At 44.7% G+C, this 13,168-nt stretch overlaps 1 protein-coding gene across 5 annotated transcripts in view; it reads right to left on the minus strand.

The window, feature by feature from the left end:
* Positions 1-1,812: 1,812 nt before the first annotated feature.
* The window catches only part of mgll (monoglyceride lipase), an 83,875-nt gene continuing 72,519 nt past the window's right edge, over positions 1,813-13,168 (minus strand). For 4 of the 5 annotated variants that reach the window (XM_052018086.1, XM_052018085.1, XM_052018087.1 and 1 more), the window contains 3 exons: positions 10,731-10,820; positions 3,841-4,056; positions 1,813-2,009 (listed from right to left, as the gene is read on the minus strand). In XM_052018086.1, coding sequence (XP_051874046.1) covers positions 1,896-2,009; positions 3,841-4,056; positions 10,731-10,820 — 420 coding nt within the window. In that variant the 3' untranslated portion in view covers positions 1,813-1,895. The remainder of the gene's footprint in view (positions 2,010-3,840; positions 4,057-10,730; positions 10,821-13,168) is intronic. The other variant, XM_052018084.1, reaches the window with a different exon arrangement.

Consider the following 13,168-nt stretch of genomic DNA (forward strand, 5'->3'; position numbering starts at 1 on the left):
GTAACCTGAGTCCCCAGAGATGTTGATAGTGGTTCAACCCTTCTCCACATCAGAAGCTTTCTCTACAGCAATGAAGAGAAATGGGAGAACAGAAATATTTATAAACTCGGCTTGCTTTAGAACGTCCTGAAAAACAATGTGCTTTGTTGCATGAGATTTAATGATGTACTAAGCCATAATTACCCTTCACCCAGCTCTCTGGCCTAAGTATTAATTTTATGTATGTGGATTGTATTTGCCCAAGATAAATATTTCAAAATATAACTAAATACATTTTAAGTTTATGTCAAGTATTTATCTTGCTGCCCCCAGAACATTCTACGCAAAGATGCATTTCACTGTGTGTTTTGATGTACGTGTGACTAATAAAGATATATTATCTTAATTTCACATGTTTTATCTTAATCAAATGTATACGTGGTAGTCTTTATTTGGCATATTAGGTTACGTATGATTTATGTAAAGTACATATTTTATGTAGAATTTATAATTTATGTTAATTTAAGTTTATGTTAACTTATGTTTGTCATGTACTGTGCTGCTGCTGCAAAAGGCTAATTTTCATGGCATTTATACCCTGGGTATGTATGTCTATGACAACTTGAAGTCTAACATAGAAAAATATTTAAAATGTTAATTAAATGATGTACTTTTTCCATCCTGGTTTGCTGTCTGTGGGAATTTTTCATTTTAATTCACTGCTGAGCCAGTGAGCCCTGAAAATGAATTGACCATGATCTTGTTTAATGGCAAGGCAGACTCAGACGGCCCCATGACCGACTCCTGCCTGGGTCCTTACATTGGTACGATCGTGCGGCGAGGGGAAGTCCATAAATCAGAGATCACAACATCTTTGTGTGCAGCCTTCTTAAACATAAGCCTGTGAATTCATACTCGTGTTTAAAAGCACGAGTCTTCCTAGGTGCAGAGTTAATAACAACTCTTTTTTCTGCTGGTTTTAGTTTCACTGCTACTGTGCTGTGATTTCTTTGTCCTAGTGCACTTTCCCGGTTTTGTTGATCTCAGTTATCAAGGAGGTCCTCCCAATTTCTTCACATTTTTGACGATTGTCTGCTTTAAAAAAAGAGAATATTGTTTGAGCAGCAAGTAAGAGAAAGAAAAGGAGAGTAGACAGATGCAAAGAGAATACGAAAAGGGAGAAAAAAGGACAAAGAAAGAAAGAACGAATAATAAATATTTGCATTTATGTAGCACCTTTCACCATCTCAAAGTACTTGACAGCCAATAAAGAGTGGTGGAAGTGGGGCTGGGGAAGGGGAGGGATCTGGGATGGAGTGGGGTGGGTGGTGGGATCAAGGAGAATGACAGACAGCTCTTTTTTTACTTAGTCCATCCTTTTCATTGTCATGTCTGTTGCTAATCTCCAGCAGGTCAACTCGATCTTCACCTCAGTGGCATTTGGTCACTTCCTGTAGTAAAATGGCAGTAGAGCATGAAGGAAGACTCTGGCCTTGCACACCAACACACTCCGATAACAGTGTGGCTGATCTGAGGCTGAGGTGGCATTGCTTGGATTCGAAACCACTGTTTCCCTTGGTCACGCTCCTAATCTCTCTGCTATTCACTACAATGTGTAACAGAGACTGATGGTCACTGGGACTGGGATTCCTCCCCTGTATCTGTACCAAGAAACAGATTGGAATAGATGTTGATCTCGGGTTAAGAAGTGAGCTTTCCACACATTGGAACATCGGAAGCACAGGAAGAGACGCAATTCCTCTGATTTTTAAAAAGTTTTTTTTATTTTGTCAGTTAAGCGCCATGAAACTGGTTTTGCTCCATTTTTCCCCTCTCCCCTCCCCCCTCCTCAAACACTCAAACCCAATATAAATTAAACTGATTCTTTCATAAACATTCTTATTTTCAAATTGGACTCATATATTCAGCGCAGGCAACCTGTCATTCAACCACGTTTGAATTAACGAAAACACTTCCTTTACGACGTCTGGAAGCTCCTTGTGAAGCTGGTGAAGACAGTCCTCAAAGACCTGAACAGAATTCAAAAAAGACCACAGTGATTACACAGAAATCCTGGCACTGAGGTACCACACTGGCTCAGAAACAGCTCACTGATACACCACAGACAATTAAATATTACTCTTAAGCTGGAGTTAGGAGACGGGGTTCAGGTGAAAGGGTATTTAGGAAGTGTAAAAGACAATAGTTCAGGGCAACAACAGAGCTAATGATAACCATAGTATATCTGAAAGGGGCAGAATATTCGAGATACATCTGCATCAGAGCAAAGAAAAGGTTTGCCAGGATATTGCTTGGAGTTGGGGGCCTGAGTTACAAGGAGGGGAGGTTTAGGGTTCAGGAAGGCATAACCAATTGACAATGGAGAAAAACAAATCCGGCATTTAAAAGGGATCAGAAATGGGGAGGGCTGTGGGGCAGGAGGAAGGAGGAAAGGCCGTGGTGTTACTTGGGAAAAAAGCATGGAAATCTTTAAATGAAAGTGTTGCTCGACTGGGAGGCAGGGCAGGGCAAGGCAGCAAGCTCACTCTGCTGTGCGGTCACTGATCCCCGTGTGTAAAGGGTATGTATCCGGAGGAGGTTGGTAGGACCTTGGAATGGCTTTTCTACAGATCATTCAGGGAAACTGCCCCAACTGGTGGACAGTCAACCACATACGTTAGCCTGAGGAGAAATTCTTGTAGCTCTCTTCAGACATGATCACACACTCCAACCCCACTGAAGGAAGAGAACGAGGAAAGAATTTAACGGAAACAGAAAATGCCAGGAACACTCAACAGGTCAGGCAGCATCTGTGGAGAGAGAACCAGTTCATGTTTCAGTTTGAAGGTTCTGCTGAAGAGTCTTTGACCAGAAACATTGACTCTGTTTCCCTCCCCACAGGTGATGCCTGACCTGCTGAGTTTTTCCAAAATTTTCTGCTTTCAGTTCAGATTTCCAGCATCTGTTCTTGATTTTCAGAGAAGCTGATGGTATGGATTCTACACATATCAGTTAAGCAGGGATCTGTGCCGTAATCAAAATATGACCAAGGTGGGAAGATTAAACACAGACATATCCTCCATATATAAGGACTGGCACATATCCTTAATGTGGGCGGGGAGTGTCCTGTACTCCCACTGCCCCACGTGTCTCATCCTCTGGATGTGACCAGGAGTGTGGGCAGGATAAAAGTGAGCGACAGTAGTTCTCAGCAGCAGGGTCCCTGACACGGTGTCACTGACACCATCCACTGACTTCATTTGCGACTATATCACCATTTACCACAAGATCATTGAGTATTGTGTACAGTTTTGTGTAGGAAAGACATCATCAAACTGGAAGGAGTGCAAAGAAGATTTATGAGGATGCTGCCAGGACTCGAGGGCCTAAGTTATAGGGAGAGGTTGGCCAAACTAGGACTTTATTCCTTGGAACATAGGAGACTGAGGGGTGACCTTATAGAGGTGTATAAGGTCATGAGGGGTATAGATAGTGTGAATGCACACAGTCTTTTTCCCAGGGAAGGGGAACTGAAAACTAGATTACATAGTTTTAAGGTGAGAGGGGAAAGATTTAACTGAGGGGCAACTTCTTCACAGAGAGGAAGGTGCTTATATGGAACGAGCTGCCAGAGGAAGTGGTTGAAGCAGGTACAATAACAACATTTAAAAGACATGGATACACATGGATAAGAGGGGTTTAGAGGGATACAGGCCAAACGCAGGAAAATGGGACTAGCTCGGTGGGCACCATGGTCAGCATGGATGAGTTGGGCCGAAGGGCCTGTTTCAATGCTGTATGACTCTATGACGGTGAACAGGATCCTAATTTAACCAAGATAGTTTGGGTAGAGTGATTTACCTTCAATGTCTTGTCAGTGCTGGTTACCATCTCGTACATAATGTGTGAGCCTTTTATGTCACACATTTTATCTGCATCACCATGTAAAATCAACACTGGTGCAGTGATGGAAGGCAGTAAGTTCTCCAGACCGGTTAGTGCATTTAACAGTACAGCGGCAAACCCCACCTTCATGGCTCCGTGGTAGCAGAGAGGGTCTTCATAAAAGTTTCTCACCTGCAAAATCCAAAAGGTATCATAGTGTATACTGGGGTTTCAGTAAACTTAATCTGTCTACCTGCACTGCACTTTCTCTGCAACTTTAACACTAAAAAGCATTCTGCTTTTCCTTTTGTACTACCTCGACGTACTTATGTATTGAATGATCTCTCTGGACGGCACGCAGACAAAAGCTTTTCACTGTATCTCGGTGCATGTGACAATAATAAACCAATTCCAATTCCAATTCCCAGTAAATCTGGGCCTCCAGTTACTTCTCTATCCGTCTCCCACACTGTCCCAATGAGCTTAACGGAATCTCAACAGCAGCATATCTTCCAACTGGGTGCGTTACCGCTCTCCAGATTCAACACTGAGTCCCAATAATGAGTTCACTATTCCCATTCACACCTTCTCTGGACTCACCTTTTGTATCGTGTCCCATTCCCCCACTCCTTCCATCGTGCAGCATCATCCATTTTATCATTCAGACCTTCCTGTCTTGCACACTAGCAGAGACTTCCCTTTCACTTTCCCTCTCACTATGCTTGAAGCATCATCAAACCTGTCTCTACAGATGCTGCCTGACCTATTGAGCATTTCCAATCCAGCATTTTGTTTTTCCACTGGACAGTACACAGTTAATGGCAGGTGCCTTAACAGTGATGATGTACAGAGGGATCTTAGGGTCCAAGTCCACAGCTCCCTGAAAGTGGCTGCATAAATTGATAGGGTGGTAACGAAGGTGTATGACATGCTTGCCTTTATTAGTCAAGGCATTGAGTTCAAGAGTCAGGAAGTTATGTTGCAACTTTATAAAACTCCGGGGAAACAAAGGACTTCAGATGCTGGAATCTAGATGAAAAACACAATGATGCTGGAGGAACTCAGCAGGCCAGGCAGCATCTGTGGAGAAAAGCAGGCGGTCAACATTTCAGGTCAGGAGTCTTCCTCAGGACTTGTCCTGACCCGAAACGTTGACCGCCTGCTTTTCTCCATGGATGCTGCCCGGCCTGCTGAGTTCCTCCAGCATCATCGTGTTTTTCATTTATAAAACTCTGGTTAGGTGCATCTGGAATATTGCATTCAATTCTGGTCACCTCATTATAGGAAGGATGTGGAGTCTGTGGAGAGGCTGCAGAAGAGGTTCACCAGGATGCTGCCTGGACTAGAGGGCATGAGCTAAAAGGAGAGGTTGGACAAACTCGGGTTGTTTTCTCTGGAGCGTCGGAGGCTGAGGGGAGACCTGATAGAAGTTTACAAAATTATGAGAGGCATAGATAGAGTAGACAGCCAGTATCTTTTTCCCAGGGTCAAAATGTCTAATACTAGAGGGCGTGCATTTAAGATGAGAGGGGTAAGTTCAAAGGAGATGTGTAGGGCAAGTTTTTTTACACAGAGAGTGGTGGGCGCCTGGAACGGGCTGCCAGGGTTGGTGGTGGAAGCAAATATGATAGAGGCATTTAAGAGGATCTTAGGTAGGCATGTGGATGTGCACGGAATGGAGGGATATGGGCCACTTGCAGGCAGAAGGGATTAGGTGTCATTAGCTCAATTAGTTTGGCACAACATTGTGGGCCAAAGGGCCTGTTCCTGTGCTGTACTGTTCTATGTTCTATGTGCGATGTTGGGATTGATATTGGGACATCCAACAACATGGTGTGGTCTTCGTCTCTTTCATGGGGACCTGGTCCTATGATGCAAAGAATGGTTTTGCCAGGAAGCCATCAGGTCACATGGACTCAAAAAGCAGGAGAGGCAAGAGCAGACAGAGTTTGGATCGCCTAGAGGCAGGTAGGTTAAATCCTCCCTATGCTGTAAACAGCAACAGGGGTGAAGATTAGAAGTAGATAAGTCCACCTCCCAAACGCACAGTGAGGGTAGAATGCAGAAATTTGTGTCCTGCTGCTCGGAGCTGGGAAGGGAGGAGATGAAAGAAGTAAAGACTGGAACAAAAATTAGGGAGAGGCTGTCAGTTGAAAATTAACGCTTTCAGAAGTGGGTCAACTCCAGTTCAGAGGAAACATTGAATAGAAAGATATGACTTACAGAAGGAGATATCCCCTGCATAGTCACCACAATGACAAATACTGAAAATTGCCTAAGACGACCAGCTTGATGACATGCTTGACAGAGAAAATGCTCAAAGAGCAGCTGAACTGGCTGGTTTGTCAGTTTGTGTCTGAGGCAGTGGAGAGAACTCTGTCTGCGAAAGGAAAGAGACTGAGGATTTGCGGGCAACATTTTAACCAGTGAAATGTATATTTCAGAAACTGCAAGAGGTCGCGACCAAAGGAAAGATTTTCGGAAGGGAAGCAGAGATGAAGCCCTTCAATTCCCTATTTCAAAGGGGAAGCTGTCAAGAGGACCAGTAAAAGCATGAGAATTTTATCATGTGCAGGCAGAGAGAGAGCAGTGAAGTCTCATAACACAGCAAAAGTGCAACAAATACTCTGAATGTGCATTTCTGATTTCTGCACTTCTGATTTCGCCAGAAGTGGCAAAATACATAAGGGTTAGGAATGCAATATGTTGGGTTCTCTGAATGTGTCCAAAGAGAGTCTGAGAAGATGTCAATTATGAAATTAGAGTCATATAGAATGGAACCAGGCCCTTCAGCCCAACTCGTCCATGCTGACCAAGGTGCCTACCTGAGCTAGTCCCAAGCAAATGGGACAAGCAGTGTTTGGCCTGTGTCCCTCTAAACCTTTCCTATCCACGTACTTGTCCAAATGTCGTCTGAACGTTGAAATTGTACCTGCCTCTACGACTTCCTCTGGCAGCTCATTCCATACACTCACCATGGCACGGCAGCGTAGCAGTTAGCACAACGCTATTACAGCGCCGGCGATCGGGGTTCGATTCCCGTCGCTGTCTGTAAGGAGTTTGTACGTTCTCCTGTGTCTGCGTGGGTTTCCTCCGGGTGCTCCGGTTTCCTCCCACATTTCAAAGACGTACGGGTAGGTTAATATGGGGGTTTAAAATGGGCGGTGTGGATTCGTTGGGCCAAAAGGGCCTGTTACCACGCTGTAAATAAAATTTAATTTAAAATTCTGTGTGAAAAACTTGCCCCTCCGGTCCCCCCTGAATCTTTCCCCTCTCACCAGTTAATGTTGACCAGAGATGGTCTATGCAAGACCCAGGACTAAAGTAGGAGCATAAGCAGTCAACCCTCATTTAAGACTGCGACAAGGAGATACTTCTTTACACCTGTGTCTCTACCCTGGAGTGTTGAGGTGGATCAGCCATTGAGTTCATTTAATGTAGAGGTTGCTAGATTTCTGGACATTAAGGGAACCAAACGATAAGGGGATGGTGCAGGAAAATGATGTTGAGATAAAGGACCAACCATGATCTTGAACAACAATGGAGCTGGTTCAAAGAACCAAACAGCTCACTCATCCTCCTACTTAAGTTTCCTATACAATTGGTGCTATAGAGCATAAAGATGCCATGAGAATGTCTAAGGGAAACAAGGAACCTACGATTTGTCTTAACAGTTGTTAATATGTGAATGGAAATATAACAAGCTGATATTTTTGGATGTAACCAGGGCTGCAAGTTTATAATTGGCCTGCACTGACGTGTCAGTGTATCAGGCTCCAGTGTAAATTTATTTATCTATTTCTGCAGTGCAGTTCACAAAATAATGTGTTGCATATCCACTCGCTGCTTGAGAAAGTGCTACCTAAAGTTGGTGGTTGTTACTGCTTTAAGAAACTCCATCATGTGGTTAGATCTCTATCACTATTGTACCATGCCTGCAGTTCCGTTGAGGACAAAACCACCACAAACGAGCCCCAACACAAGCAGAATTGTCTGAGAAGACCCATATACTTTCAGCCTGCTTTTGCCTCACTGAATTTATCTCCTGACTTCATTCTTTCAACCCAGCCCAGTCCCTTCCCACTTTTATCTGTGACACCTCTGTTGACTCTCCATTCAGTCAGCAAGGGTGACCCTGAGCTTCCAGGGGCCTGTTGCTTTAACTCTCCAGCCCACACTCATTCTGACTGCAGCAACTGCTCCAAAGGAGCCCAACTTAAGCCTGAGCGAGAACAGCACATCTTCCATCACAGCCTGCTGCAGCCTACAGGTTTCACTAACAAATTCAACAGATAACTTGCTGTTCCTGTTTGTATCAGGACTAGCGAGCTCTGCTGTAATATTCACACAGTTTTTCCCTCTCTCCACGGACACTGCCTGACCTGCTGGACAATCCCAGCGTTCTCCTCTCCCTTTCGTCTCAGCAACAATTCTGATTCAGATTAAGCCAGAAAGAGTGCAGAGGAGATTTACGAGGATGTTGCCGGAACTCGAGGGACTGAGTTATGGAGAGAGGTTGAGCAGGTTGGGACTGTTTTCATTGGAGCGCAGGAGACAGAGGGATGATCTTATAGAGGTGTATAAAATCATGAGGTAGCATAGATAGGGTGAATGTGCATGTCTTTTTCCCATAGTCGGGGAATCAAGAACTAGAGGGCTTTGGTTTAAGGTGAGAGGGGAGAGATTTAATAGGAACCCAAGGGGTAACCTTTTCACCCAGAGGGTGGTCAGTATCTGGAATGAGGTGCCAGAGGAAGTGGTTGAGGCAGGTACATTAACAACATTTAAAAGGTACTTGGACAGATACATGGATAGGAAAGGTTTAGAGGGATATGGGTCAAATGCGAGCAAGGGGGACTATCTTAGACAGGAATCTTGGTTGGCATGGACCAGTTGGGCTGAAGGGCCTGCTTCCATGCTGTACAACTGTATGACTCTATGAACGACAGCTTCAAGATTTCCTTTCAATTGTTTTCTCTTTCAACTGTCCTCATTAACCTATTAACCAGGCAATTCTATAACCCCCAGGATCATGAGGGCAATGCTGCTCCTCCCCTGTCAGAGATAATCCATATATCCTATTCCATCCCCATCCATTACTCCCCCCTCCCATCACAAGCACTGCATTATGCAGCTACATTATGGTGCAACACTTGTCCTTTCAACACTTGCCTTAGGCTGCAAGGTTCCAAGGCGGATAATGAGGTGCTGTTCCTCCAGTTCGTGCTTGGAATTCTCCTTTGTTCCTCTCTCTCCTTACCTTAGACCCATCCCCCAGTGGATCTGCTCTCCCCTCCTCCCCCGCACCTGCCTATCACTACCTCTTACCTGCATCTACCAATCACCACCCTGTGCCCACCCTGCCTCCCCTCTTTTGTCCACCTATCACCGCTCTGCTTCCCCCCCCCGCTATATATTGGGCTTCCCCTTTTCCTATCTTCAGTCCTGAAGAAGGGTCCTGACCCAGAACGTTGACCGCCTGCTTTTCTCCATGGATGCTGCCTGGCCTGCTGAGTTCCTCCAGCGTCATTGTGTTTTTCATCTAGAGTCCAGCATCTGCAGTCCTGTGTTTCTCCGTTTTCCTTTACCTCTTTCCTAATTCTGAGGAAGGGCCCTTGCCCAGAAGCGTTAACTGTTTCTCTTCCTGCAGGCGCTGCCTGACCTGATGAGTGTTTCCAGCATTTTCTATTTTTATTATAAAAAAGAACTATAACTCCTACCGCCATTCAAAATCATTCAGGAGTCATAAGTTAGAAGTAACATGAAGAAATAACATTATTGCTGGAAGCTGAGTGGATGACACAGTGACACAGCTGGTGGAGCCGCTACCTCACAGCTCCAGTGATCCAGGTTCAATCCTGGTCTCGGGCGCTATCTCTGTGGAGCTGGCACCTTCTCCCTGTGACCACGTGGGTTTCCCCCGGATGCTCCGGTTTCCTCCCACATCCCAAAGGTTAATGGAATCTGTAGTAGATCTCAGCCAAAGGTTTTACCCTGGTGGGATGGCGTAAATAGGGAAGCCCCTCAAATCACCAGCAAGGGACGCAACAGTTCAAGAAAGTCAACAAGGCCTTCCTCTAGAATCCATTACAGGCCAACTCTGGCTTACGAGGGTCCAACTTACGGACACCCCTACTTACAAACGAGCTCCCATAGTGACATTAAATTCTAAAGTCCGACGTATGTACCTACATTCATTCCTATGAAGGGCAGAACTAGTTTCCTCTCTCCACTTTTAATAATTGTTCTTTTTTATCAGTCTTGTGTGCCTTTGATGTCATTCGTTACACCTCTGTAGAGGCATGGTTACCGCACTGAGGGATTTTGTGTATATTTTGATCCATCGATAAAATTGACTTATGGACATTTGCAAAAATGGAGCCCGTTCATTACTCAGAGACTAACTGGTTTTGTAGAATCCTACAGCACAGAAACAGCCCCACCTCATCAATGCCGACTGTGATCCCTATCCGCACTAATCCCATTTGCCCACGTTATGCCCGTATCCCTCTATGCCTTTCCTATATAAGTACCCGTCCAAACGGCTTTGAAACATTCTCATTGTATCTGCCTCCACCACCTCCTCTGGCAGCTTGTTCCAGATATTCACCACTCGCTGTGTGGAAAACTTACCCCCAGATCCCCTTTTTATGAAGAAATCCTGTGTGAGTCCCCTTCATCCTCCCAATGTTCACACTTTGAGCAGATAAGTCAAGTTGCCAAGTTGACTTTGTCAATAGATCTACCAACCTCTACAATAAATATGAGCTTCTTGATCCATGAGTTTGATTGGCACACACTCTCAACTAGAGAAAATATTAAGCCCTTTTCTCAAAGGGGAAGAGGGAAATTTACTGAGGACTCACCTCATTTTCATCTCTGGACAGCCACTGTGGATTCATGACCCCCAGGGACATATTTGGTATAATGTGACACAACAGTTTGGTACAGAACACCTGGAGAGGAGGAAGCAAGGTAAGTACAGGTAAAGTGTTAGACCTTATTTGGATCTACGTCTTACCCCAATCTTTCCAAGACTTTCTATCAGCTATAAAGATGGGACAAAGTGTACATCTACTAATGTGTGATCTCTGATTCAGGACACATACCAGGAACTGGGATGTGATGCTGATTAATATTCAGAGGAGGCAGCATTCATTGGGATGAACAGTCTTGGGCAACTCCTATAATTTCCGCTGTTAAATCCCTCAGATATGTTTGGCAGTAACTTACCGCTGTGGCTCAGGGAAGCAAAAACACAGTCAGGAAATGTTGTACTTTATAAATTGTGTCAAAATCCAATTGGAAGTTTTGATATATTTGAGGCTTAAATCCACAGAGCTGAGCAATCTCACATCAAATTGGGGAAGAGTTGTCAGGCACAATTTATTCATCTAAAGCGACATAGATCTGTGGGATAGGATGGTGAGGCCGAATGGTGGGATGGTTAGGTTCTGCTTGTAACTCAGCACACAAAGAACAGAGACACGAGTCTCGCCTTATCGTGCATGATCTTTTTCATATTCATGGTAAGTGATTCATGAAGGACTAAGCAAAGAGTTCAACTGGTTAAAATCTCCAGACCCTACTCAAGGAAGAGCAAGGAATTTCCCAACGTCCTGGCCAACGTTTGGTTTCAATCATTAACACTCCACACCAAAGCACATTAGGGGGTCAGAGTTATACAGCACTGAAACAGGCCCTTTGGCCCAACTTGTCCATGCTGACCAAGTTGTCAACTTGAGCTAGTCCCATTTGCCCGCATTTGGCCCATATCCCCATAAAACTTTCCCATCCGTGTATCTGTCTTAAATTTTGTTATTGTACCTGTCTCAACCACTTCCTCTGGTAGTTTTGTTCCATATACCCACCACCCTCTGCATGAAGAAGTTACCCCTCAGGCCTCTTTTAAGTCTTTTCCCTTAAACCTATGCTCTCTAGTTTTTGATTCCCTTTCCTTGGGAGAAACACTGCGTGCAGCCACCCTCTCTATTACCCTCATGATTTTATACACCTCTAGCAGGTCACCCCTCAGTCTCCTACACTCCAAGGAATAAAGTCCTAGCCTGTCCAAACTCTCTATAACTAAGACCCTTGAGTCTCCCCTCTTTTGTCCACCTATCACTGCTCTGCTCTTCCCTCCTATATATTGGGCTTCCCCTTTTTCCTATCTTCAGTCCCGAAGAAGGGTCCTGACCCGAAACGTTGACCGCCTGCTTTTCTCCACGGATGCTGCCTGGCCTTCTGAGTTCCTCCAGCATCATCGTGTTTTTCATCTAGATTCCAGCATCTGTGGTCCTTTGTTTCTCACAGAAGGTATTGAGTCTCTGGAATTGTCCAGAGAGTTGTGGAGGCTCAATCATTAGAAGAACTTAAATTGGTGTAGATACATTTTTGGAAGATCGGAGGATAGAGAGTTATGGGGATCTGGTTTTGAGGAATTGAGGCCTGGGGCAGATCAGCCACGATTATATTGAATGGTGCGGCAGGCTCGAGGGTCCGAGTGGCCTTCTGCTGATCCTATTTTCTTGCATGTTCTTGCGTCTCCCTTTGGGAAGTTGAGTGCTTCTCTCCCAGAGGGATTACAAAGCTCCAACTTTGAGGAAAAGCAGAGGAGTTTTCTCCAATATCCTAGGGCCGATATTCACCCGTCATTCAAGAACTTTAATAGTAGATTGTCCAGTCATTATCACATTGCTGTTTATGGGAGCTTGCTTTGCTATTGGCTGCCAGGTTTCCTACACTAGAGCAGAGATCACGCATCAAAAGTACTGCACTGACTGGAAACACCTGGGGACCCTGAGAGGGATGTGATAGGTATTCCATAAGCGCAAGTCTTTCTTCTAAATGTGTACGGTTGTGTATGCATGACAGCAACCCCCACAGTTCAGTGGAACTCATTGCACAGGAGGTGATTTGTAATTCACTTGTTCAAATTTATCTTCTCTTGCTGAAACAGCCTTTTTAGGTTCAAAAGGGAACCTGATCCTTTCCCAAGATTGGAGGATGGTGAGAAAGTAGCTTGGAGCTAATCTATCAAAAAGGAAAATGCAAGATCCACTCGCATTCCTAAAAATAAAGAACTAAGCCTCGAGGAAAAGCACACATTGCAGACTGAAAATGAGCGACTGTTATTTTTCTCTTGTCTGCAGACAGTGTGTTAGCAATGTTCTGGCTGGATCGCACACTGCGTTTTCCTACATAAACCTTGTGGGATGTGTGTCTTTCAAAGAGACAGAGATTGTGGAACTGGCAACTTCACTCCTGTCCTGTCCTGGTTCTCCTATTACCAGGTTGCCCCTTG

Source organism: Pristis pectinata, chromosome 6, assembly GCF_009764475.1.
Source record: "Pristis pectinata isolate sPriPec2 chromosome 6, sPriPec2.1.pri, whole genome shotgun sequence".
NCBI classification, from domain to species: domain Eukaryota; kingdom Metazoa; phylum Chordata; class Chondrichthyes; order Rhinopristiformes; family Pristidae; genus Pristis; species Pristis pectinata.